Source organism: Stigmatopora argus, chromosome 2 (assembly GCF_051989625.1).
Source record: "Stigmatopora argus isolate UIUO_Sarg chromosome 2, RoL_Sarg_1.0, whole genome shotgun sequence".
Taxonomy (NCBI): domain Eukaryota; kingdom Metazoa; phylum Chordata; class Actinopteri; order Syngnathiformes; family Syngnathidae; genus Stigmatopora; species Stigmatopora argus.
The window spans coordinates 1,436,914-1,464,388 of record NC_135388.1 but is presented as its reverse complement, the minus strand read 5'-3'; the positions used below and the strand labels follow the sequence as shown (position 1 = coordinate 1,464,388).

General features: G+C 41.8%; 1 protein-coding gene across 11 annotated transcripts in view; it reads left to right on the top strand.

Annotated features, from left to right (window-relative positions):
- baz2ba (bromodomain adjacent to zinc finger domain, 2Ba) overlaps window positions 1-27,475 on the top strand; it is an 89,861-nt gene that overhangs the window by 38,823 nt on the left and 23,563 nt on the right. For all 11 annotated transcript variants that reach the window (XM_077625181.1, XM_077625154.1, XM_077625170.1 and 8 more), the window contains exons 3-12: window positions 11,970-12,164; window positions 17,733-17,915; window positions 17,996-18,172; window positions 19,210-19,394; window positions 20,220-20,417; window positions 20,483-21,049; window positions 23,934-24,726; window positions 25,899-26,195; window positions 27,091-27,148; window positions 27,221-27,329. In XM_077625181.1, coding sequence (XP_077481307.1) covers window positions 11,972-12,164; window positions 17,733-17,915; window positions 17,996-18,172; window positions 19,210-19,394; window positions 20,220-20,417; window positions 20,483-21,049; window positions 23,934-24,726; window positions 25,899-26,195; window positions 27,091-27,148; window positions 27,221-27,329 — 2,760 coding nt within the window. In that variant the 5' untranslated portion in view covers window positions 11,970-11,971. The remainder of the gene's footprint in view (window positions 1-11,969; window positions 12,165-17,732; window positions 17,916-17,995; window positions 18,173-19,209; window positions 19,395-20,219; window positions 20,418-20,482; window positions 21,050-23,933; window positions 24,727-25,898; window positions 26,196-27,090; window positions 27,149-27,220; window positions 27,330-27,475) is intronic.

Below are 27,475 nucleotides of genomic sequence, written 5' to 3'. Positions count from 1 at the left end.
TTATTTATGTATGTATTTATTTTTTAATATATTTATTTCTTATCTGTTTTTTGTTGTTGATTCAATTCAATGCAATTAAAAAATATTAAGGCCAGAGTACTATAGTATCAAACAATGTAATTTAATACATGTCTTTTAATTTAATTTATTTAATTTAATCGGCTAACTCGTCAAAATAACGTGCTGCCTTTGACACCATTAGCCGTCTAAACCTGTCAAAAAAAGTTGAAAATATTTATAAAAAAAAAAACCCTTTCCTATCCATACCTGCCAATCAATACTCTCTCTCTCTCTCCACCAATGAAATATGTATTTCTCCTCGCAATTAAAAGGCTTTGTTAATAACGGGAGATGTTTTGAGCTCGCTAGCACGCAGTGACGAGGCGAGCGAACGTGCGGCCGCCATTACGAGCTGCGGAGCGAGCGCTCGCTAAAATGTCAGAGCGAGAGACGCTGAAAAAAAAAATGGCAGTGTCTCACCTGCGCCCATGTCCCCCTCTCTGCATTTTTGCTTGTTTATGTCATTTGGGTGTTTGTGTGCTTTTCCGTATTAAAGCCGCTGTGTCATCTGCAACGTGATTCTGGGAGCGTATTCAATTGCGGATTTCCAATCTTGTCAATGAGTATTTTCAAAATAAGAGACACCTGATGGGGTGGAGGTCCAGGTAAGATCTTTAGCTTCAACTTGAACCTGACCGGGCCTAAAACGTCAATCATTACGGGCTGAGATTCTTGCTGAAAAATGGATACAGTAATCCATATGAGTCAAAGTGGCGGCCCGGGGGCCAAATCTGGCCCGCCGCATGATTTTGTGTGGCCCGGGAAAGTCAATCATGAGTGCCGACTTACTCTTTTAAGATCAAATTCAAATGAAGAGTATAGATGTAAATTAAATTTCCTGATTTTTTTTTTCCCCCCTTTAAAATCAAAAATTTTCATTTTTTAATCAATTTTTTTTAATGTTTTTAGTTCAAAAAGCATTTTGTAAAATCTAAAAAATATTTTTAAAAAGCTGAAATAAACATTGTTTTAGATCAATAAAAAATGGAATATTCAGGGATTTTAATCCACTTCTTTTAATCCATATAATATTTAGATTTTTTAGTTTATAAATGGATTAAAAACACTGGATTAAAATCCCTGAATATTCCGTTTTTTATAGATCTAAAACAATGTTTATTTTCGCTTTTTTATAATATATTTTTACATTTTACAAAATGATTTTTGAACTAAAAACACAGAAAAAATGGAATTAAAAAATGACAATTATTGATTTAAAAGGGGGAAAATCAGGAAATTTAATATACATCTATACTTTATTATATTTAAATTTCATCCTTATACAGAAAGTCGGCACTCATGATTGACTTTCCCGGGCCGCACAAAATGATGCGGCGGGCCAGATTTGGAACCCGGGCCGCCACTTCGACACATGTGGAATAGGTTGTCGGCCTCGGGTCGGGGGTTTGATCCCAGGTTAGTCCTCACTGCGTGGAGTTTGAAGGTTCTCCCCAGGCTTTCGTGGGTTTTTTCCGGGTACTCCGCTTTCCTCTCACATATCTAAAACATGCTAGGCTAGCTTGTCGTTCACTAAATTGGCTAACCCTAGCTATGATTGGTTGTCTGTCCCCCTTTGTCCTGCGATTGGTTGGCCACCGATTCGGGGTCTACCGGCTGGTCACTGTAGTTAGCCGGGATAGGCTCCAGCACCCCCGTGACCCTCGTGAGGCTAAGCGCTTGAGAAAATGAATGAATGAAGGGCTTTTTCAGTAGCTTTCCCAACACGGCTTTTAAATATGATGAAATATTTGATCCTTTTTAATGTTTTTCTGACGCTCTTAATTTGTGGCGTGGAACAGAAAGCACTTTTGTCCGTGGGCGTTAATAACGTTAATAAAGGCACGAGACGGCGTAAAGGTAGAAGAAGAAGAAAGTTCCAAAGGGAGAAAGGTGTAAATGGCCGCCACGCTTTGCATAATAAACGCGGCGCCCTTTTCTCGGCGTACGCTGAATAATAAATGAGTGCTTTGCGACTCGCTAAGGACGCGCTTTTTAATCCACGTTTGGCGCGGACGTGTTTGCAAACAAATGGACTCGCCGACCGCAGTTTCCTGTTCCTCAAATGAATAACTCATGGCACTTTGTTAGCTTCTTTGCTATTAGCGAAGCGCGGTGAAATGACGCTAGCGCCAAAAATGAATTTAAAATGATTTCCACTGAATACGATGACCAATAATAGCTAGGGTTAGCCACTTTAGTGTTTGACACGCTAGCCTCGCATGTTTTAGAGATGTGGGAGTACCCGGAGAAAACCCACAAAAGCCTTGGGAGAACTTTCAACCTCCACACGGTGAGGACTGACATGGTTAGCCAATTTAGTGTTTGACAAGCTAGCTTAGCATGTTTTGGAGATGTGGGATGAAAGCGGAGTACCCAGAGAAAACCTACAAAAGCCTGGGGAGAACTTTAACCTGCACACGGTGAGGACTGACCTGAGATCAAACCCCTGGTTAGCCAATTTAGTGTTTGACCAGCTAGCCTAGCATGTTTTATTGATGTGGGAGTACCCGGAGAAAACCCACAAAAGCATGGGGAGATCTTTCAACCTGCACACGGTGAGGACTGACCTGGGATCAAACCCCTGGTTAGCCAATTTAGTGTTTGACAAGCTAGCCTAGCATGTTTTGGAGATGTGGGAGGAAAGCGAAGTACCCGGAGAAAACCCACGAAAGCCTGAGGAGAACCTTCAACCTCCACACGATGAGGACTGACCTGGGATCAAACCCTTGACCTGCTTTTGAGAAAAATGCTAACGCTTTGTCGAATATAATGACCAATAATAGCTAAGGTTAGCCAATTTAGTGTTCGACAAGCTAGCCTAGCATGTTTTAGAGATGTAGGAGGAAAGCGGAATACCCGGAGAAAACCCACGAAAGTTTGGGGAGAACTTTCAACCTGCACACGGTGACGACTGACCTGGGATTAAACCCCTGACCCTGCTTTTGAAAAAAATGCTAACGTCATGTCACAAGGATGTGACCGAAATAAACAGGAAGTCATCCAGAAATTCAGGAAATGAACCGAGAGATAGCTGCAAATGTCCCCCCAAATCAACAGGAAGTGGCCCACGGGCGTTGACTGATCCATAGAACAATTTTCCCGCGGGCCAGATCGGACCCTCTAGCGGGCCACCTCCGGCCCACGTGCCGCACCTTCGAGACCGTAGTCGTAAACATGGGGAAAATGCAAAAAATGCAAGGTGTTGTCACCGAAATGCCTTTCCTTTCGGTCACGGGGGCGCTTCAGTCGTGACGGATTTTAGCAGACAGATGCGGCGGAAGATGCCGGATGAGGGAGAGGGGGGGACGGGGGGATGGGGGAGGAAGGGGGGAGGCGGGGTTTTGAGAGGGAGCATTCATCAGGGAGCATTGTCTTGTTGACGCGCACGCCGTTACCATGGGGAGAATAATTAGCTCTGGCTGGATGCAGATGCGCGCCGGCCTGAGAGACGGGAATTTGTCATCCGGCCGACTCGCCCACATTTGCCACGCCGCCGCCGCCGCCGCGTTACGGCGCTCGTGTTTGTCGCCATTGGACGGCTATTTGCGGCGGGAAACGGGAGCGCCGGAGCCGACTAACACAATTGTGTCACGCCTGGCTTCTGAAATCGCACGCCATATGACAAGGTTATCGCGTTCGTTTCCCAAAATGGCGGCGTGTCAAGAAAGCGGGGGTGCCGGAGCCGAGCCCGGCGCCGCTGGCCGGCCAATCGCGGGGCAGGAGGAGACAGACAACCAATTGCTCGGAGCTAGGGAGAATTTAGCATGCTATTAGCCTAGCGTACATGTTTTCGGGATGTGGGAGGGAAATTGTAGTACCCGGAGAAAACCCACGCAAAGAAGGTCTGGATCCGGGTTCGAACCCTCGATCTCAGAACCGTGAGGCCAAAAACTAAAGACGTATTTACACATCTTTTGTTGAGTTGTATTATTTTAACGCGCAATTTTTTGGGGGAAATTCAATCAAAAAACGTAAATTAACTGAAGGAGATGAAAACAAAAATAGAAACCAAGATAATTCAAACCTATCTTGATATTTAATAAAGATTAAATAACCTGTCTTTGAACCCTGCAGTGGCTAATTTATGGATTTTTTAAAATAAACTAATGAGCCGCATATCTTAGAGTGTAAATAGAATGTGGAAAAGCGTTGCTTGACGAGTCCCTAAGGATTTTGTTAATTGGCATTCATTCATTTTCTCAACCGCTTAGCCTCACAAGGGTCGTGGGGGGTGCCGGAGCCGATTCCAGCTCACTTTGGACACCAGGCGGGGGACGCCCTGAACAGCCAATCGCATGGAAAAAAGACAACCAATCATAGCTAGGCCCAATTTAGAGTTTCCAATTAGCCTAGCATGCATGTTTTGGGGATGTGGGAGGAAACCGGAGTACCCAGAGAAAACCCACGCAAGCCTAAGGAGAAGGTTTATTGGCAATATAGCTAAAAAATAATTTCTACATGGTTTAGGTCGAGAGTATCAGACTCTGGGCCGGACCATTTTAGATATAATATTTAGAATTTTTTAAAAATTGGATTATAAGAACTGGATCAAAAGCCCTCAATATTCATTTTTTTATAGATTTAAAACTGTTTATTTGAACTTTTTTTCCTAGTAAGGCAAAACATCTAATAATCATTTGTTTTTCATTTCAAATTGATTTTTTTTTTTAAATATATTCAATATTAAAGTGGAAAACTGAAAATATTTTTATAAATTTATTTTTAGATTTCACAAACTGCTTTTTGACCTAAAAACACCTAAAGAAAAAAATGGATAAAAAAATGCAATTATTGATTTAAAAAGGGGAAAATCAGGAAATATAATATACATCTATAATCTTCATTTGAATTTGATCCTAAAACAGAAAGTCGCCACTCATGATTGACTTACTCGGGCCGCACAAAATGATGCGGCGGGCCAGATTTGGCCCCCGGGCCGCCACTTTGAGACCTGTGCTTTAGGTGAACTGCAATTGTGTTAAATATGTGCTGTCAATCAAACCAATTCAAGCTTGAGACTTGAAAATATTATTGTTAAAGTATTGTATTATTATGAAATTTGCATTTACTTGTGAAATATGTAAAAACTAAACAAGCTCACCTCTGATTGGCTCTTTTTCTCAATTCATTTTTGAGCGGGTGTCATTTGACTTTGTTTTTTACATCTGTTAGTCAGTAATGGAAGTCCAATCTGACGGTTTAAAAAGATGCAACAAGCAGGATGTTGTACAATAGCGGCACTAATTGACTGTTGCTATGGTGTGTGTATGTGTGTGTATATGTGTGTGTGTGTTATTTACACACACTTTGCGAGGGGGGAGGGGGGAAACTGGCCGTCCCGCCTGGCACCGCAAACGGGGTGACGGAGCTCCATTCCGTTCGATGGCCGAACCGACGTGGCCCGAAAAGAGCGGCCGGGCGCCGTGGCGTTAAGGCATGGATGCCATTTTGTGCCTGCCATTCTGGCCGGACGGACGGATGGACGGAGCGCGCTCTGATTACCGCTGATCCGCGCTGATGACTCTGTTGGCGGATTATCTCCGTCAGTGTCGCTCGACCATCTGTTACGCTGACCGCGCGTGCGCGACGCCAACGCCGCTCTCTTTGGCGGCGAACGACCGCGCCGAGGCGTCCGAGACGTTGGAATCGCCAGGGCCGGCCGGGCGCTAGCCAAGTTAGTCGATGAGATGGCAAGTGGCGTCGAATCATCCGAAAAGGCGTTGAGACGCTCTTTTTCCGATCTTGGCTTTGACTTGCGTGTCTTTTTTTTTTTTTGCTAGCTGGTGAGGTTGTGTTCTTTTAGTTCTCCAAAAATGCCTATTTTGTCTCTCGTTCCCTATTTTACTTACACGTGTTTGTGAGCAAAAAAGCAATTTATACTCCAGTGCGACTTGTGTTTTTTTCACCCTGTTGTTGAGCGTTTTTGTAGTTGCGTGACCCTGGTCAAACTGGAATGGACGTCCATTGCCGTCAATGGCGGCCAATGAGTTAAATCCACAGTTATTGCCTTTGTGTCACATTAATACATTAGCTTAGCACGCATATGCCCGCAGACGAGACAGGTTTACTTGCCATTCTACCGTTTTCATTCATAACTAAGCTAACATCTTCTCATTTTACCACATTAGCTTAGCTCATGTGTTTCTCTCTTTGCTAGCAGAGTGAATAAGTTTGCTAGCCTTTTTTACAAATTTTCACTCCAACCTAAGCTAAGATCTTCCCGTTTTACCACATTAGCTTAGCTCATTAGCTACTCACTTGTGCCAGCAGAGTAAACAAGTTTGCTAGCCTTTTTTTATTTTACACTTTTCACTCCAAACTAAGTTAACATCTTGCTATTTACCACATTAGCTTAGCTGTTGTGTTTCTCTCTTTGCTAACAGAGGAAACGTTTTTGCTTGCCTTTTTACAGTTTCCTCTCCAAATTAAGCTAACATCTTCCCATTTTACCACATGAGCTTAGCTCATTAGCTACTCACTTGTGTCAGCAGAACAAACAGGTTTGCTAGCCTTTTTACAAATTTTCACTCTGACCTAAGCTAACATCTTAACATTTTACCACATTAGCTTAGCTCCTGTTTCTCTCTCTGCTAGCAGAGGAAACAGTTTTGCTAGCCTTTTTACAGTTTTCTCTCCAAATTAAGCTAACAGCTTCCCATTTTACCACATGAGCTTAGCTCTTGTGCTAATAACTTATGCTAGCAGAAGTTTGCCAGCCTTTGTAGTTGTCTCTCTGAACTAAGTTAACATCTTACCATTTTAGCACATGAGCTTACCTCATTCGCTAATCACTTGTATTAGCAGAGGGGACAGGTTTGCTTGCTTTTGTAGAATTTTCACTCCGACCTAAGCTAACATCATACCGTCTTTACCACATGAGCTTAGTTCTTGTGCTAATCACTTATGCTAATCACTTATGCTAGCAGAAGTTTACCAGCCTTTGCCGTTTTCTCTCTGAACTAAGCTAACATCACATTAGACGCTCATGTCATTGTCAATATTCCGGCTTTCGTCAAAATGTAAACAAAAAAAATATGTTCAAGGCCCAGTTTTATTTTGAAATATGAATAGCGAACGCCGTATTCCCTTTTACGCCTTATATCGTTTGAAAATGGCTATTCAGGAGCTTATTTCTGACCAGTTGACATTTAAAGTGGCATAGGGCATTATAGCATCGCTGCCCCGCACGCTTCCTTTTCATGCCACCGTTAAAGCGGTATGCTGTTTATAGCGGTAGAATCTCTCTGGAAGGGCCGGACACTATTAACCGTTCACGCCGACATCCGGGCGTCCCGCTACCCTCCGGAAACCACCTTATAAATCACGGCTCGGGCATTAGCATAAATATTCTCCCCGCCGTTTGCGCTCGTAGTGCTTTGTGTTGATTGGTCGCCGCCGATGGATTGATTTAACCGCTAGCGGCGGCGGCGCTACTTGTGAAACGTGGCTGTGAATCGAAACGAGTCCAATCCGTTTGTTCATTCGCTGCCGGCCTCCCTGTCCAAATAGATTGGACACCTAGTGACTTCAATTTTATATTATTTTTTATTAACATGTTTGTTTTTATTCATAATTATGGAAATGTTAACAATACTTCATATTTAACATGTACATGTATTAGCAATAGCGATTATTAAAGTTTTTAGCGTAAGTGACCAAAAATAGTAAAAGGTCAAAGGTCATAAAGGTCCAAAAAAGTCATCTTTGAATTGCTGTTTAACGTGGCGACCAGTCTCCCTCAAATGTTAAATAGCGCTACAACCTAAAACTACCCGTTGTAAACCAAAGCAGCAAAAATGTCAAGATATCCAATAATTTATTTTTAAAACGACTGTTTATTAAGTTAGCATAACATCATCGTAGATGGCCCTATTTTCAATTGTCTGCCACGCATTACTCTACGTTGCCATCGCAAAGTGGGCGCCATCTGCTGGCCAACATGCATGCTGCGGCTGTATTTCAAGCGCTAATGGCCAAAGTTGGCTACCGCGTGGGCCATCTTGATAGCGGACGCCATTAGCGTGATGGCTTTGAACGGCGACGAGGAAAAGAGGCGGCTTGCGTCGCTGTCCCTTTTCTCGCCATCTCTCATCCCCTTTGAGAGATGGCGGGGGGGAGGGAGGCCGGGGGGAGGGGTGCCGGAGCGCTTTTACACCTCTGCAAAGCAGGGATGGGCTTCTTTTTTCTTTTTTTTTCCCCCTTGTTTGTTAGGGAGGGGAATCAATTCTCTTCACATCATGGCAAAGCAGCCAGTGAAGATGTTGAGAAAAGACACCATTGCTTTGCTCTTATTCCTTTTTTCTCCCCCCACGTCTTCGGGCTTCGGCGCCCCTCGCGCCACCCCCCCCCAAAGGTGGAGAATGATGCGCTTCACTTAGCAGCTGACACCACATAAGCTCAGTCGCGCGTCCTCGGAGACGCAAGCCCTTTGTTTTGGTGTACATTATGATAATTACGGTGGGCCGCAGTTGCGCTTCCATCTTCAACACACGCACGCAATCGTACTTGGTTGTTATTTTATTTTATTTTAAGGGCTTCCTCACTTTTTCACAATTCGTTGACTAATGGTCAACAAATCTTGAGCATGCAACTGTTTTTGTTTTTATTGTATTTATTTGTGTGGAGTATTTTATTATTTCCATTTTAGAATTCACATTTTATTTATTTATTTAGAATTCCCATTTTATTTATTTGTAGTATTTTACTTAATTATTTCCATTTTAGAATTGCCATTTTATTTATTTATTTGTAGTATTTTATTTTATTTCCATTTTGTAATTCACATTTTATTTATTTTTAGTATTTTATTTTATTATTGACATTTTAGAATTGCCATTTTATTTTATTATTTCCATTTTAGAATTGCCATTTTATTAATTTATTTGTAGTATTTTATTTTATTATTTCCATTTTAGAATTCCCATTTTATTTATTTGTAATATTTTATTTTATTATTTACATTTTAGAATTCCCATATTTATTTATTTGTAATATTTTATTTTATTATTTACATTTTAGAATTCCCATTATATTTATTTATTTGTAGTATTTTATTTGTACTATTTTTTATTGTTGATACGCAATTTGTCCAAATCTCTATTTTGAGTTGCATAATTGTAAGAAAAAAAACTTTTTCCAAATTAAATTTCCTCTATCCCTATTTTATACCAATTTTCTAAATTTAAAAAAAATGCCATTAAGACATGTTTCATCTCTAAAAAAATGATTTTTTTCCACTATTTTTTAAAATGCTATACATTTTACTTAATTACACACACAATTATAACAGTAATTTTAAATGTATAGTTTATTCAACAACAACAAAATCAAAATGAAAAAAAATAATTCATTGAAAAATAAATAAAAATGTGTTTTAGAGTCATTCATCTGGGAAAAAAAGGTAAACAAACAGTTTACTTAATTACACACACAATTATAACAGTAATTTTAAATGTATAGTTTATTCAACAACAACAAAATCAAAATGAAAAAAAAATAATCCATTGAAAAATAAATAAAAATGTGTTTTAGAGTCATTCATCTGGAAAAAAAGGTAAACAAACAGCTCTTTTTGGCATTTGTAACAGTCAATAATAGTGAATACGGATGACTGTTCATTCATTGACTATAATTTCCATAAAACAAGTTATTAGCGCTAAAATCTATCTGTCTCTTTTCCAAAATCATTCGTCACTTGAACAGTTCCCACTAAAGCTTTGCGACACGACACCGCCGACCTCCACGTTTACATTTCCTACCGCGTTTTGCTCCATTTTGCATTTCCAGCCCCCCCCCCCTAAAAAAGACGTTTTTATTTGTCATTGCTCCCTCAGACCGACCGCAAGACCTTTGACCTTGGCCCATGGTTTTTTTTTCTTCTTCTTCTTCTTCCCCGCAATGGCCGCCCCGCGACGGCCGTGCGTGGCTGGCTCCTCCCCCTTTCCTCCCCCCCCGCGGACTGCAGCAGGTTTCCTTGTCATCTGCGCCTCTTTCTCACCCCCCTTTTCTCTCTTGTCAGTGTTGCTCCTGGCGAAAGGCTGATACTTGATATTCAGAGGATAGCAGCTTTTGTCTCAGAGATTTAATCAGTGGCTCTGCAGAAGAGGGAGGGAGGGAGGGAGGGAGGGAGAGACGGGGGAGGCAAAAAAAGGGGGAAGGCAAAAAAAAAAGAGATGGAGGAAGCCACTGTTTATGTGTAATGACACAATAACAAAGGCCGCCTGTAAAACACAATCTGCAAACTGTGCTTTTGAGGGGGATTTCCACCACTGGATTAGTGTCAGCCATTTGCCGTGTGGCAAAAAAAAAAAGAGAAGACGGGGAAAAAGATTCGGGTTGACGGGAAAAGAGCGGGGAGGTGACTCGTGTGTGTGTGTGTGTGTATTTGTGTGTATTTGTGTTTGTGTGCGTCCGGATTCCGTGTTTATTCCTTCGGCGTATGTCGGCGTGGGCGTGTTGTTGTTTCTTATTTCCGAGGGAAAGCAGATTAATGCCAGTTGGCTTTGGCAAACGCCGACACTTTTTTTTTGAGAGTTTGGGGTGCTGGATTTGGACGGCGACGTCATTTTTTTTTTTTTTTTTTTGAAGAGTCTGCCGAGGCCTCGTCGGTTTGTAAAGTCAGATTTGTCAGAAAAAGAGAGGTGTATGTGTTAATGAATGTGTTTTGTGGTTTAAGGGTAATGTTTTATAGTCGTCCACAGGCGTTTGGAGGGGTGGCTCTCGAGCCACATGTGTTAAATAGAGCTTTGCTTGGTATCACGTTGTGTATCTACTGCGGCTCGTTTCATGTTTCTCTTATTTTTATTCTCTCTTAAAAGACACTCTAATTCAGGGGTGTCAAAGTGGCGGCCCGAGGGCCAAATCTGGCCCGCCGCATCATTTTGTGTGGCCCCTGGAAAGTCAATCATGAGTGTCGACTTTCTGTTTTAGGATCAAATTAAAATGAAGAGTATAGATGTATATTACATTTCCAGATTTTCCCCCTTTTAAATCAATAATTGTCATTTTTTAATCCATTTTTCTGTGTTTTTAGTTCAAAAATCATTTTGTAAAATCTAAAAATATATTTAAAAAAAAGCTCAAATAAATCTTGTTTTAGATCTATAAAAAAACTGAATATTCAGGCCCTTTAATCCAGTTCATTTAATCCATTTATAAAAAAATCTAAATATTATATCTAAAATGGTCCGATGTATATTAAATTTCCTGATTTCCCCCTTTTAAATCAATAATTATCATTTTTTAATCAGTTTTTTCTGTTTTTAGCTCAAAAATCATTTTGTAAAATCTGAAAATATAAAATAAAGCTAAAATATGCATTGTTTTAGATCTATAAAAAACTGAATATTCAGGGCTTTTAATCCAGTTCTTTTAATCCATTTATAAAAAAAAAATCTAAATATTATATCAAATGGTCCGGCCCACGTTTTTTATGCTGCTTCTGATGTAAAATGAGATTCTCCTCGTTCAAAATTTTCACTTTTTGTGTTCGCCACCCCTTATCTAACCTAATAACTTGCTGTTCATTTGCCCCGCCCACTCTAAACGGATTGGACGTCTACTGCCGTCTATGGCAGCTGTGGATCTCAGTGAATCGTTAAAAAAAATCTAAGAATAAAAAAAAAAGAAACACTTTCAGTGCACATTTGCCTTTTTTTCTTTAAAAAAAAAAGTGCTTCGTTGTCCGCGATTGGTCGCTTGGCGTCTTAGCCAATCAATAGAACCCGAGAGGCAGCGGGCATGGCTAAATAGAAATATTGTTCAGGGGAAGTGAGATGTGAAAGGAAAAGTGTCAGGGCTGGAAATGTTGCGCAGGTGTGGCCCATGTGTGTGTGTGTTTATGTGTGTGTGGTTTTTGTTGAGTTTTTTTTTTGCTATTGTACCCCCACTGATTGGATTGTGTTTGACAGATATGGAGTCTGGAGAGCGGCTGGCCTCCCCCGCGCCCACCCTGTCCGCGGCGCGCACCTCCTCCCCCGCGGCGGCCTCTTCCTCCTCCTCGTCCTCTTCTTCCTCGTCCTCGTCCTCGTCTCCGGCGCCCCACTCCAAGAGCGGCCTGGCCCCCAGCCCCTCCTCGGCTTTGGGTTCCACGCTGAGCAACTCTGGTGAGAAACACCCTGGTGGCCCTTTTTTTCTGTGGTTGTGGGTGTGGGTGGGTGTGCGGGTATGTTTGGCGTTGACGCCTCCTGGCGCCAAATGCTCTTTTGGGGCGGTCGCCAAACGTGGGAGTCGGCGCACCCCCAATAACGTCCGCTTCACCTCACGTGAAAAGAAGTACAGTCATACCTTGAGATATGAGCTTAATGCGTTCTGGGATCGAGCTCGTATGTCAAATCCATTTTTTTTCCATAGAAAATCATTTTGTGTGGCCCGGGAAAGTCAATGATGAGTGCCGACTCTGTTTTAGGATCAAATTCAAATGAAGAGTATAGATGTATATTCAATTTCCTGATTTTCCCCCTTTTAAGTCAATAATTGTCATTTTTTAATCCATTTTTTCTGTGCTTTTGGTTCAAAAATCATTTTGTAAAATCTAAAAATATATAAAAATATTTTCTGTTTTCCACTTTAATATGGAACATGATAAAAAATTGTTTCCTTTTGAAATGAAAACCATTTATTAAATAAATGATTTTCTCTTACTAAGAAAAAAAGTTCAAATAATCTATAAAAATTGAATATTTAGGGTTTTTAATCCAGTTCTTTTAATCCATTTATAAAAATATAAAAAATCTAAATATTATATCTAAAATGGCCCGGCCCACATGAAATCGAGTTGACGTTAAAATGAACCAACCCGAGTCTGACACCCTTGAATTGGCATATTGATTCAAATCCATTTTTTTCCATAGAAAATAACTAAATACAAATGACTCCGTTCCCACCCTCTGAAAAAAACAGCTAAAATAGGATATTAAAATGGAAAAACATATTTTTATTGGTTTTAATTCACTACATAATATCAGAACTAAAAACAAAGAAAATATGGATTAAAAAATAGCAATTATCGATTTAAAAGGGGGAAAATCAGGAAATTTCATATACATCTATACTCTTCATTTGAATTTGATCCTAAAACAGAAAGTCGGCACTCATGATTGACTTTCCCAGGCCGAACAAAATGATGTGGCGGGCCAGATTTGGCCCCCGGGCCGCCACTTTGACACCTGTGGTTTAAAGCAAGGGTGTCGGGTTGGTTCGCGGGCTGCATTAAGGTCAATGCCATATCATCTGGGCCGGACCAATTTAGATATAATATTAAGATTTTTTTTAATAAAAGGATTAAAAGAACTGAATTAAAATCCCTGAATATTCCGTTTTTTATAGATCTAAAACAATGTTTATTTTAGCTTTTTTTAAATATATTTTTAGATTTTACAAAATGATTTTTAGAACTAAAAACACAGAAAAAAATATTAAAAAATGACAATTATTGCTTTAAAAAGTGGAACATCAGGAAATGTAATATACATATATCTATCATTTTAATTTGATCCTAAAACAGAAAGTCGCCACTCATGATTGACTTTCCCGGGCCACACAAAATGCCCCTCCCCCTATTTTAGCCCCACCCACACTTGACCAGATGGCGGCCATTTTGGCGGAAAGGCCCGCCGCCGTCAAGTCGACGTCCTCGCTTCAATTCGCGGGGAAAAAAAGTGTCAAATTGAAAGTATGATGATGACAGCCACGCGCGAGAAACAGTTGAGAAAGATATCGCCGGGAGAATAAAAAGAAAAAGGCGGCGTGCGCTCCTTCTGGGATGGATGCAATTAACTGGAGTTTGATTGACTGCAACAAACAACAAATTAATCCCGCTTCGGCGGCAGTCAAACATGAAAAAATTCGGAGCGAGCGGCGCACGTTGAAACGGAAGCGGCGGCACGAGGTCGGAAAATAACACTTGTCGTTTCCACTTTTTTTTAAATCTATTTTAATCCATTTGAACTGCTTTCGCTGGCAGGAAGACGACTATACACGTCAATGGCAGTCTTATCAATAGGTGAGCAAGATAGCAAAAACAAGCATTAATTAGCACACAGGTGTCAAAGTGGCGGCCCGGGGGCCAAATCTGGCCCGCTGCATCATTTTGTGTGGGACGGGAAAGTCAATCATGAGTGGCGACTTTCTGTTTTAGGATCAAATTAAAATGAACAGTATAGATGTATATTAAATTTCCAGATTTTCCCCCTTTGAAATCAATAATTGTCATTTTTTTAATCCATTTTTTCTGTGTTTTAGTTCAAAAATCATTTTGTAAAATCTAAAAATATATAAAAACAATTTCTGTTTTCCACTTTAATATGGAACATAATGATTAAAAGAGATTTTCAAATTAAAATGATAGATATAGATGTATATTACATTTCTTGATTTTCCCCCTTTTAAATCAATAATCGCAATTTTTTAATCCATTTTTTAAAAAAAAGTTCAAATAAACAGTTTTATATCTATAAAAAACTGAATATTGAGGGCTTTTGATCCAGTTCTTATAATCCAATTTAAAAAAATCTAAATATTATATAAAAAAACATGAAATCGAGTTGATGTTATTGGGGCCCGTGAAAAAAACCTAGTTTGACACCATTGGTTTACATATTTAAATATTTAAATGTTCACATAGTAAGATATGATAGACATTTATTGCATGATTTGAATGAGGCAAAAAAATGCTTTTTCTCTCCAATATATTCTTACAATCATTTTGTCATTATTTTGTGTCTAAAAATTGAATTTTGTCCTTTTTTTTGAACTTTGAGTCTTGAAAAAGAGCATCGTCTTATATTCGGGCCAATGCGCTATTGTAGTCCTCCTAAAGCAAGGGTGTCACACTCGGGTTGGTTTGCGGGCCACAATAACATCAACTCGATTTCATGTGGACCATTTTAGATATAATATTTAGATTTTTTTTAATAAATGGATTAAAAGCCCTGAATATTCCGTTTTTTATAGATCTAAAACAATGTTTATTTGAGCTTTTTATTTTTTTATTTTCAGAGTTTACAAAATGGTTTTTCAACTAAAAACACAGAAAAAATGGATTAAAAAATGACAATGATTGATTTAAAAGGGGGAAAATCAGGAAATGTAATATACATCTATACTCTTCATTTGAATTTGATCCAAAAACAGAAAGTCAGCACTCATCATTTACTTTCCCGGGCCACACAAAATGATGCGGCGGGCCAGATTTGGCCCCCGGGCCGCCACTTTGACACGTGTCCTAAAGGGAGATAAACCGACTAAATTGGTATCTTCTCAGTTATTCAGTTGACTTTAGCACGACAAAAAAAACATCTAACAAAGCCTCTTTAAGGACCCTACTTCAAATAAATACCAAATCAATTCAAGTCCTCCTCTGATCAGTTTATATACATAATATAATATATAATATAATACAATAAAAATAGTTACATTTGTCATTTCGCAAAAACTCTGGCTAGTTTTAGGTTGCGGCACTACTTTATGGCCCTTCAAAGATGCAGCTGTCATTTTTCCCCGAATAATTAAAAACGTATGATGATGCCATAGCGCCAACGAAAATGTTGCACGTCAACCGTCAAACACACACACACACACACACACACACACACACACACACACACTGTTTTCTTCAGTCATCACTTTTTCCCAGCGTGTGTATCACTTGCTTATGCAGAGGCATCATGCGGGTGCGCTTTCTTTCTTTCTTTCTTTTTTTTCCGAAGCATAAATTGAATTTGCATGAAATATGCTCAGTCCAAATTGCACGCGAGCGGCGAGAAGGTAATACGCGGCAGCCGCCCCGTCGGAAATGATTGCGCTGGGGGAAAACTCAGGCCGCCCGTGATGTTGATGAAGTATTCTTCTGCGGCGGCGGAATTGAATACCACAAAGATGGCAAATGGTTAGACGGGCGCCTTTTTTTTTTTCTTTTTTTTTCACAAGCTCTTGCAAAAAAAAAAGAAAAATCGGCGTATGCTGACATTCGGGAAGCCGCTTTTCATAGTCGGGCCGCTTCGTGTTCGTCAAGCGCCACGACACGTTTCAACCTGTGAGATTACAGATGACTTTCAGGGTGAAGTACATTTTTTTTTTCATCATGTGGACATGATGATGATGATGATGATGATGATGATGATTATGCCAAGTACGGCTGGGCTATTTAAAATGAATGGATTGGACGTCTATTCCTGTCAATAACAGACCAAGAGTTAAGATATGAGAGGTCCAAAATGATAATAAAATACCCAGAGGGCACATGTATTCTCATTAATTTTTTCCAGATGAATTTTAGTACAGTTGTACCTCTACTTACAAAATTAATTGGTCCCAAACTTTTTCCGTAACTTGAAAATTTTGTAAGTAGAGGTGTACTTTATATGTAAATCCTCTTATTGGTTCCACGGTCCTCATACAACTACCAACTAAACCCTTTAAAATTGGTCATTTTCGTAACTTGAAAATGTTGTAAGTAGAGGTGTACTTTATATGTAAATTCTCTAATTGGTTCCACGGTCCTCGCACAACTAGCAAAGTGTCCCAATTTTGTATGAAAGATGTGATGAACACACAAAAATGATAGAAAATGATAAGGAAATGATTTATTAATGTCTTAAAATAAATAAAGCATTTGAAAATGTGCCCTGGCCGCTGAAATATCTCCCTCTGTGGCTTTTATGGGTGTAATACCTGTGTTTGTCCACCAGATTGGGTCAATAACCCGTTCTGCCAGGGCCGAAAGCCGTCCACTTTGTAGTACAGTTTAGACTTTTATGTGTGCCCTATGTGTGTGTGTGTGAAAATATGTGCCACGTTGCATTTGTAGTTTTTAATCGCTTAATAATGGAATTCAAAATAAAATAACGGATAAGGAAATGCATTTATTATGGGGATTCCGTAAGTTTTTTCGTATCTCGAGTCACTCATTTGCATATAAAACATTTCGTAACCTGGAACTTTTGTACCTAGAGGCATTCGTAAGTAGAGGTGTACTTTATATGTAAATTCTCTCATTGGTTCCACGGTCCTCACACAACTACCAACTAAATCCTTTAAAATGGGTAAAAAGTGTCCCAATTTTGTATGAAACATGTCCAGAAACAGACAAAAATGAGATAAAATTATAAGGAAATTATTTATTAATGTCTTAAAATAAATAAAGCCTATGAAAATATGCTCTGCACTGCTGAAATATCTCCCTAATTGGCCGTTATAGTTGTAATATCCATGTCTGTCCGCTAGATGGCGGGAAGCGCCCGTTCTAACAGGGCCGAAAGCCGTCCACCTCTTAGTACATTCTAGACTTTTACGTGTGCCCTATGTGTGTGCGTGAAAATATGTGCCACGTTGCATTTGTACAGTTTTTAATCGCTTAATAAGGGGGAATTCAAAATAAAATAACGGATAAGGAAATACATTTACTTTTGGGGGAATTCGTAACTTGGATCTTTTTCGTATCTCGAGTCACTCATTTGCATATAAAAAAAATTGTAACCTGAAACTTTTGTACCTAGAGGCATTCATAAGTAGAGGTATGACTGTATTTTCTTTTATTATTGTCAAGATGGCTGAATTCTGGAACGGATTCATGTCGAAATGTTGGGGGTCCGCTGCACATATTTTTTTGGCCTAAAACGGGGCCACAAATTGGTGTCATTTCTCAATTTTTGTTGTTGTTGTTGTTGTTTCAGGCCGTCTTTTGGGCGCGGGGGGAGAACAGCAGCCCTTCATGGGCTCCGCCTTGTCAAGTGCCTTCCCTCTGGTCAACCACCCGGCCCTGGGGGCCCTCTACGGCAGGCCCGACTTTGGCGGCCTGGGCTCCCTGGGCGTGTCGGCCGCCCTGGCCGCGCACCCTCAGCTGGGAGCCCTCTCTGGTAAGACCGACCCGCCGCCTCGCCTCCTCGTCCCCGCCCACTTCCAGCCGCCTGGAAATCGCGTTTTGGCCTCCCGGCAGAGTGGTGGCGAGTCGCCGAAGCCCACGGACGAGGGGCCACCGCCGCCGCTGCCGCCGCCGCCGCCTTCCTCCCTTCTTTCATCGGGTTCCCGCCGTTCTACGCCCCCCACCTCCAGCCCAACCACGGCCCGCTTCACCTCCGAATGCCCGGCAAGAGTATACAAGACCCACCCAAAGGTAGGCCGCCTCGGAAAAATACGGGATTTTCATTCATTCATTCCGCTATCGTACCGTTTATAGCAACATGTGTCAAAGTGGCGGCCCGGGGGCCAAATCTGGCCTGCCGCATCATTTTGTGAGGCCCGGGAAAGTCAATCATGAGTGGCGACTTTCTGTTTTAGGATCAAATTCAAATGAAGAGTATAGATGTATATTATATTTCCCGATTATCCCACTTTTAAATCAATAATTGTCATTTTTTAATCCATTTTTCTGTGTTTTTAGTTCAAAAATCGTTTTGTAAAATCTAAAAATATATTTAAAAAAAGCTAAAATTAAAATTGTTCTAGATCTATAAAAAAACAGAATAATCAGGGCTTTTAATCCAGTTATTTTAATCCATTTATTTAAAAAAAATCTAAATATCATATCTAACATGGTCCGATGTATATTAAATTCCCTGATTTTCCCCCTTTTAAATCAATAATTCTAATTTTTTAATCCATTTTTTCTGTGTTTTTAGTTCAAAAATCATTTTGTAAAATCAAAAAATATATTTAAAAAAAAGCTAAAATAAACATTGTTTTAGATCTATAAAAAATTGAATTTTCAGGGGTTTTAATCCAGTTCTTTTAATCCATTTATAAAAAAAAAAATCGAAATATTATATCTAAAATGGTCCGATGTATATTACATTTCCTGATTTTTCCCCTTTTAAATCAATAATTGTCATTTTTTATACATATATGTATACATACATGTATACGCATACATATACATATACCTATACACATATACACAGACACACAGACACATAGACACATAGACACATAGACACATATACATATATACATATATACATATATACATATATACATATACGAGAGGAAAGTGGATTACCCAGAAAAAAACCCACACAAGCCTGGGGAGAACATGCAAACTCCACACAGAAAGCTTCCTTAATTTTACGTTGGAAGTCATTTGGTTTCACACGCGGAGACTTTTGTCAACGTAAAGGATGAAAGTGACGGCGCCTTTTTTGTTGACGTGTCAAGGGGTCAACGGGGCGGTGAACGGCAGCGCGGCGGCGTGCCCCCCTCCACCTCCGCCTCCGACTCAACCCGCCAGCTTTTCGGCCAGTCCCGGCAATCTGAGTAAAAAATCGGAGCCCGTCGGAAGCCCCCGTCCAAACAGCCCGGCCAAGATGGCGGACAAAGCTGCTCCTAAAATGAAAGAGAGGGTAAGTCATTGTCATATTTTTTCCTCCAATTTTTTTTTATTACAAAAATGTCATGGCCAAAACATTTTCATTTTCAAAATATCATTTTAATCCAATTTCCATGATTTACACATCCAATTTATTTGGAATGAGATGGTCGAATTAGCTGCTTTTTTGTTGTAAATTATATTTGTCGACTTTAAATTTCAGGCTTAAATTCAAAATGAAGTTTAATGTTTATCTTTCTTGCCTTTTTTGCAAAAATAAAATGAGCTTAATTAAGTTAAAATCTGTCCAGAAAAGTTAAACAATTCCTGTTCTCTGAAATTATATATATTTTTTATATAATATAATATATAAAATATAATATAGAATATATTATATCTAATATCTAATATATAATATAATATATAATAATATAATATATATAATAATATAATATATAATAATATAATATATAATAATATAATATATAATAATATAATATATAATAATGTAATATAATATATAATATAATATGTAATATATAATATAATTATATTTTTGCCGTATTTGTTTTTTTATAAAAAAATTAATGATTGGAAGATAAAATATGTTTTACCGTTTTTAGAAAAAGATGGAAATGAAAAATATATTTAAAAAGTATTTAGGTCACTTTTTTTAAAATTAGAAAAATTAGAAAAATAAACAAAACTAAAATGGATTGATTGTTTTTCCTTTTTAATTAAAACACAAAAATTAAAGGAATAAAACTTCATATTTAGGCCCCCACTCCCCTTTTCCTCAAAAAATGTCAAATCATGAAAAAATAGACGATAACTTTTGTCATTTTTTTCCCCAACGCAGAGACAACGCAAGAAAGGGGCGGAGCCCTCCGGGGCGAGCAACAGCGAAACGGGCACATCCTCGGACAGCTCCAGCGACGGTTCCCTCAGCAGCGACCTGGAGGACGACGAAGAGGACGAGGACGAAGACGAAGATGAGGAGGAAGACAAACGCGAAGTCTCGTCCGACTCCGAGAAGCAACAGAAGAAGAAGAACAAGGTAAATAAAAAGCGGCGAACACTCCCTCGCTGGGCGTGGCAAAAATTCGTCCATCTCGGTCCCAGGTTCCGACGACGAGCTCGGGAGACGCGGACGCCCGGGATCACCATCGCGTCCAGTCGCTCCCGGGTTTCGTCCCCATCCCCGCGGCCCTCTCGGCGTCGCCGCCGCCGGCTCGGTCCCGAAGCTCGGCGTTGTCGACGCGGCCTTCGCGACCGGAGCAGCACTTGAGCGTGATCCAGTCCACGGGGCTGGCCGCCAACTCCAAGCCCCCGGGCCAGCCCTACCAGGAGCCTTCGCCGTCTTCCTCCCCCGCCGCCCGGGGCCGCTCCCCGAACTCGCCGCTGGCGTCCCCCAAGCGAGCCAAAGCGCCGGCGTCGTCGTCGTCGTCGTCCCCACCCCAGCGCCTCCCCCTGTCCCTCTCGTCCTCACCGAAACCCCTCTCGGTGCCCTCGCCGCCGCGCCCGGCCTTCCCGGCGTCGACGTCTCCTCAAGATTTTACCTCGACGACACCTCGCAAGCCCGCGGTGAGAGCGTCCCCGTACCCCGCGGCGAGTGGCGCCAAAGCTAACAATAGGAGGAAACTGCTGGAGGACTCGCTGGCGCAGATCAACGAGTTCCGACTGAAACAGGTGAGCGAGCCCGGGGCGAATCGGTTAGCCTCTAAAAATGCATTAAGACGCAGCTTCGTTAGCTAGTCGTAGCGCTAGCATAGCGTTATTGACGCAGCAAACTGCACATCCTTTATTTAACTGAAATCAACAGTGTTTCTTTAAAATTGGACTTGTCATATGGCATTAAGGTTGTCTTCGTCATGAGAAGTTAGCAAATAGCTAAATAACAAAGCTAGCTGCGTGTTGTTGAATGTTTGTTTAAAATTGGACTTGTCTTGTGGCATTAATGGTGTCTGCTTCTTAGCAAATCGCTAAGCAACAAAGCTAGCTGTGTGTTTTTTTGGACATTTGTTTAAAATTGGACTTGTGTCATTAAAAAGGTCTTCTTCACGACAAGTTAGCAAATAACTCCGCAACAAAGCTAGCTGCGTGTTGTTGGATGTTTGTTTAAAATTGGACTTGTCTTGTGGCATTAATGGTTTCTTTTTCATGACAAAGTTAGCAAATAGTTAAAAAACAAAGCTAGCTGCGTGTTGTTGGATAAACAGTAGTGGTCTGAACGCACCCAAATCAGTTAGCTTGTGAAAATCCATCAATGCGCAGCTTCGTTAGCTTGTCGTAGCGCTAGCATAGCGTTTTTAACATGGCAAACTGCATATCCTTTATTTAACTGTGAAATCAACAGTGTTTCTTTAAAATTGGTCTTGTCTTGTGGCATTAATGGTGTAACAAAACTAACTGTGTGTTGTTGGATGTTTGTTTAAAATTGGACTTGTCTTGTCAAGTTAGCAATTAGCTAAATAACAAAGTTAGCTGCGTGTTGTTGGATGTTTGGTCTTGTGGCATTAATGGTTTGTTCTTAACGACAAGTTAGCCAATAGCTAAGCAACAAAGCTAGCTGTGTGTTGTTGGATAAACAGTAGTGCTCTGAACGCACCCAAATCGGTTAGCTTGTGAAAACCCATTAATATGCAGCTTTGTTAGCTAGTCGTAGCGCTAGCATAGCGTTTTGATGCAGCAAACTGCATATTCTAACAGTGTTTGTTTAAAAAACAACTTGTCTTGTGGCATTAATGGTGTCTTTTTCTTAGCAAATAGGTAAGAAACAAAGCAAGCTGTGTCTTGTTTGTTTAAAATTGGACTTGTCTTGTGGCATTAATGGTGTTTTCTTCATGACAAGTTAGTAAATAGCTAAGCAACAAAGCTAGCTGCGTGTTGTTGGATGTTTGTTTAAAATTGGACTTGTCTTGTGGCATTAAGGGTGTCTTCTTCATGACAAGTTAGCAAATAGCTAAATAACAAAGCTAGCTGTGTGCTGTTGGATAAACAGTAGTGCTCTGAACGCAGCCAAATCAGTTAGCTTGTAAAAATCCATCAATACGCAGCTTTGTTAGCTAGTCGTAGCGCTAGCATAGCGGTTTCGACGCAGCACACTGCATATCCTTTATTATATTATTTGTCCAATTCATAACAAGTTAGCAAATAGCTAAGCAACAAAGCTATCTGTGTGTTGTTGGATAAACAGTCGCGCTCTGACCGGTTAGCCTATAAAAACTCATTACTAAGCAGCTTGTTAGCTAATCGTAGCGCGCTAAGTTGGCGGTTTACAGTTGGGAAAAATACTGCGGTCGTCTTAAATGATTTGCCTTTGTACATTTCCTGACTACATTTGAAAGACGGCATGGCAATCAATGGGCCAATGAGATCACGGCAATTGTGTGGAAATCACTTCTCCTTTCGGACTTTTCCCAGCACGGTAGCTTCCCGCCGCCAAAATTGCCCCTGCGGTTTTCCTCACTTTTCCCGTATGACATTGATTTGTTTCACTTAGTTGAAAGCGCCATGCTAAAAGCTAGCCTTTTTTTTCTTCCAGGCGGACTGGAGCGAGCTCGGTGTCAGAGTCCAAAAGACAAATAATTGCACTTTTATGGGGCCTGCAGTCATGGCGTTCCCCAGATACCGTTAAGCGTAGCATTGTCGTTAGCGGGCCGCGACAACGACGGACGCTGATGCAAAGTGACAGCTGTGGCGACTGCACTTTTGTTCTATTTTGACCCTTGACCTTTTCCTGCACTTAATTTTTTCTATTTTGGAAAATATTATCCAATCATACCGCATTTTAAAGTGGATTTAAAATGTGTCCAAAGTATTCAAGAATGTGTTTTAAGCGTGTTTTGGGTATAAAGTGACACTTATCTTGCCCTTTCTAACCCGTGGGTGGTGGATTTAAGCATGCGATTCTCAACCAATCAGGAGTCGGGAAGCCGATTGGGTGCTAATCCTAACAAGAGGTGGAAACAATGTGCTTAAAGTGGCACGATAAATAAACAAACAAATGTGGATTTGCATAATATTGATTTATTATGCATTTTGCTACTCCTCACGAGGTTTGCGGGGGTCCTGGAGCCTATCCCAGCCAGTTTGCAGGGTGCATTGAGACCAATCTAGGGACAATTAAGCGTGCAATTAGCCTAGCATGCTCGTTTTTGGGATATGGGGGTGTTGGGGGTGTAATCAGAATACCTGGAGAAAACCCGCACAGGCACAATTTAGCGTACAGTTAGCCTAGCATGCTCTTTTTTGGGATATGGGGGTGTAATCAGAATACCTGGAGAAAACCCACGCAGGCACATTTTACCGTACAATTAGCCTAGCATGCTCGTTTTTGGGATGTGGGGGGTAACCAGAATACCTGGAAAAAACCCACGCAGCAAGGGGAAGGTCAAAACTACTGGGAATTGAACCTTTGACGTACCGTATTTTCCGGACTGTAAGTCGCTCTACTGAATGGAGTGACAGCTTTGTACCATTTTTCCTGCTTTTCATCCTGACCTTTTGCTGTGCCCCTCCTTTTTTTTGCTTGCCCCGCCCCCTCTCCGCCATTCTCCTCCCCTTTTCCCAGAGTCTCCTATCCCAGGGGCAGACGTTCCCGGCCGAGCCGAGGAAGCCGGGACCCGACAAGAAGTCGGCATCTTCCTCGCCGCTGCCGCCGCCGCCGCCTCTGGCTCCGCCCCTGGCTCCGCCCACTCTGGCGGTCCCGGCCCTCCCTCCCCAGAACAATCACTCCAACCTCTTCCTGTCGAGCGCCCTGCTCGGGCTCCCCGAACCCAAGCGCCCCAACGGAGTCATCCAAAGCACCACCGCTCAGGACGCGCCTCTGGCCCTCATCGCCAAACCTCGCAAAAACTCCGCCTCCTCCCGGCGCGACTCCGACGGCGGCTCGTTGCCCGTCAACCTCAGCACGGGGGCGGGGCGTAGCCAGGGCGCCGCCCCGGCCGGGCTCCCCTCGCCTCCCCGGCCGCCGTTTCCGCCTCAGCCTACTACCTCACCCCACGCCGCCGCCGCCGCCGCCGGCTTGGGGTCCAGAAAGAGCAAGACCCCCAAGGCCAAGGCGCAGACGGCGCCGGCGCCCCTGGCGGGCTGGAAAGGCTTCTCGCAGAACCACTTGGTGCAGTCTTTAGTGGATTTGTTCCGCGGGGGAGAATCCGGGATGGGCATCCCCGGCGTGGGTATCCCCGGCGTGGGCATCCCCGGCGTGGGCATACCCGGCGTGGGGATCCCCGGAAACTGCAACCCCGCCGCCGGGCTCCCCGCCAACAAGGAATCGGACGACTCGGGCGACGAAGACGAGGACGAAGACGACGACCTGGAAGAGGAGGAGGAAGAGGACGACGACTCCGACGACAGTTTGTCAGGTGGGTGCCGGAATACCGATCCTTTGCGCCTCGGCCGCCATTGACGCCGGCCGCCAGACGTCCGTTCCAATGGTCCACGCCGATTGGACGTCTCGCGCTGTCAATGGCAGTCTGTCCCGCAAAGACTGAAACAAAAAATGTGGTTTGAATTTTTGGTTTGGTTTTGGTGTTTGTTTTTCATGAGGTTGGTCATGTTGGTTTGCTATTTTGCAGTTTTTGCGGTTTTGCATTCAATTCCTGCGGTTTTATAAGGTTTTTGATGGTTTTTTTTTATTTGTACTTTTTGTGGTTTTTAGGAAGTTGTGCAGATTTTAAAGCATTTTTTGGACTTTGTTTTCCCTGCGTTTAATGGCTAAAGTGCAAACTGGACTGAGCATGACACAGCCAATTTTAAGGGGAATAATACTGAGTTAAAACTGTTATTGTGGGCCATAACCATATTTCAGGGGCAGTTCGGTGGGTGAGTGGTTACCGCGTCGGGCTCGCACTGGGTGGTCCTGGGTTCAAATCCAGGTCGGTCCATCTGTGTGGAGTTTGCATGATCTTCCCGGGCCGTGTGGGTTTTCTCCGGGTGTAAGCGTGAATGGTTATGCACATTGTTGCTGGGCCTGCATGGGTTTTCTCCGGGTGTGAGCATGAATGGTTGTTTGTCTCATTGTGCCCTGCGATGAGCTGGCCACCCATTCAGGGTCTTGTCCCCCCGCCTCCTGGCCAAAGGCAGCTGAGATAGGCTCCGGCACCCCCCGCGACCTTAGTAAGGATAAAGCGGTTCAGAAAATGAAATGGGAAAAAAAGAAATAAGCATATTTCAAGTCATGACCTACGCCAGCAGAGGAAACCTGCCCAAGGTGGAAGTTCTTATCTCTCCGCTTGGATGTTCGTGTTCACGATTAAAAAAAACCTAAAAAAAATGAGGATGATCAAACTTATCGGGCCAAACAGAAGAGCTCATTACATTTTGGGCCAAATGAGGTCAGACGTTAGAAAATGTCATTTGGTGATAACTTGCTCACAGATTAGCGTACTTAGCTCCAATGGGAAAAGGAAGAGGGGTCAAAGGTCACACAAGTCGTCTTTGAATGGAAGTCTGCTTTAGTTGGTTTGTTTTTCTTATTCTTTTTTTAATAAGAATTCTATTGACCGTGTCTTTCGTCTGATTGGCTCCCGTCCAGAGTCGGACAGCAACTCGGACAGCGACGTCTCCGGGAAGAAGGCCACGGAGTCCAGGTCGCCGTCATCCGGCTCGTCGTCCCAGAAGGACTCGGTTCCGCGCCGGCTAACCAAAGGCCCCGGATTCCAAGCCGAACTTGAACCCGAGCTTCTGAGCGCCTCGGCCGATCCGGCGGCCAGCGGCTGCTCGCCACTCAACCTCCAGGTCGTCAAGACGCCCGCTATCGTCGGCGGCTCCAGTGCCTTGGCCTATCACAGCTCTCCTGGCTCCTCCGCCTACGCCTTGGCGTCCCCGTTAGGTAAGCCAATCCATTAAAAGAACTGGATTAAAAGCCCTGAATATTCCGTTTTTTATAGATCTAAAACAATGCTTATTTTAGCTTTTTTAAAATATATTTTTAGATTTTACAAAATGATTTTTGTACTAAAAACACAGAAAAGATGGATTAAAAAATGACAATTATTGATTTAAAAGGGGGGAAATCAGGAAAGTTAATACAAATCGGACAATTTTAGATATATTTAGATTTTTTTATAAATGGATTAAAAACCCCGAATATTCAGTTTTTATAGATCTAAAATAATGTTTATTTTAGCTTTTTTAAAATATATTTTTAGATTTTACAAAATGGTTTTTGAACTAAAAACCGAAAAAAATGGAATAAAAAATGACAATTATTGATTTCAAAGGGGGAAAATCAGGAAATGTATTATACATCTATACTCTTCATTTTAATTTGATCCTAAAACAGAAAGTTGGCACTCATGATTTACTTTCACGGGCCACACAAAATGATGCGGCGGGCCAGATTTGGCCCCCGGGCCGCCACTTTGACATCTGTGATGTAGTGGTTCACTGGCAGGGCAAGCATGGGATCGATTCCCGTTAGTTTGTCCGCCTTTTGTCAGCTGGGCGTGTTGAAAAAATGAATAAATGAATAAATCGCTTTTTAAATTACTGCCCCTCGCCCCAAATAAATCCTTCATCTTATTTAAATATTTTTATTTTGTCCAAGTACCCGCAAAATCTTGCAAGATGGCGACCACTCTTCTATAAATATACCAAATTTAAAATGCCAATGCCAAAAAATCTAATTGGTTGATTTCATTTCACCCCCAAATTGACCCGAATTGAACATCCTTTGCCGTCAATGACTGTTTTCCACTTACCCTCATTTTTTCCGCTCACCCCAGGTTTGGGAAAACGAAAGCGCGTGGACGAAAAAGATTTGATGACGCCGCTGGAGTTGGGGTACGACCACGCAAAAAGTTTGAACCGCCTTTCAAAATAAATGACGACCCGCTTTTTTTTGCCCCACCCAAGATGGCGGCGAGAAACCCGAATGAAAAACGTGTCCGGGCGTCCTCAGGGCGAGGTGGCCTACTACGCGCCCTGCGGCAAGAAACTGAGGCAATACCCGGACGTGATGAAGGTATTTTATTTTATTTTCCCAGTTCCTTTGGCGTTTGCCCCACTTCCAAGCCCCGCCCCCTTCCGGCCGGCCGCCATAGTTATTCTTAGCGTGCCTTCTCGTGCCACTTTTTTCCTCACCTCTCCCTCCACCAATCATGAGTGGTT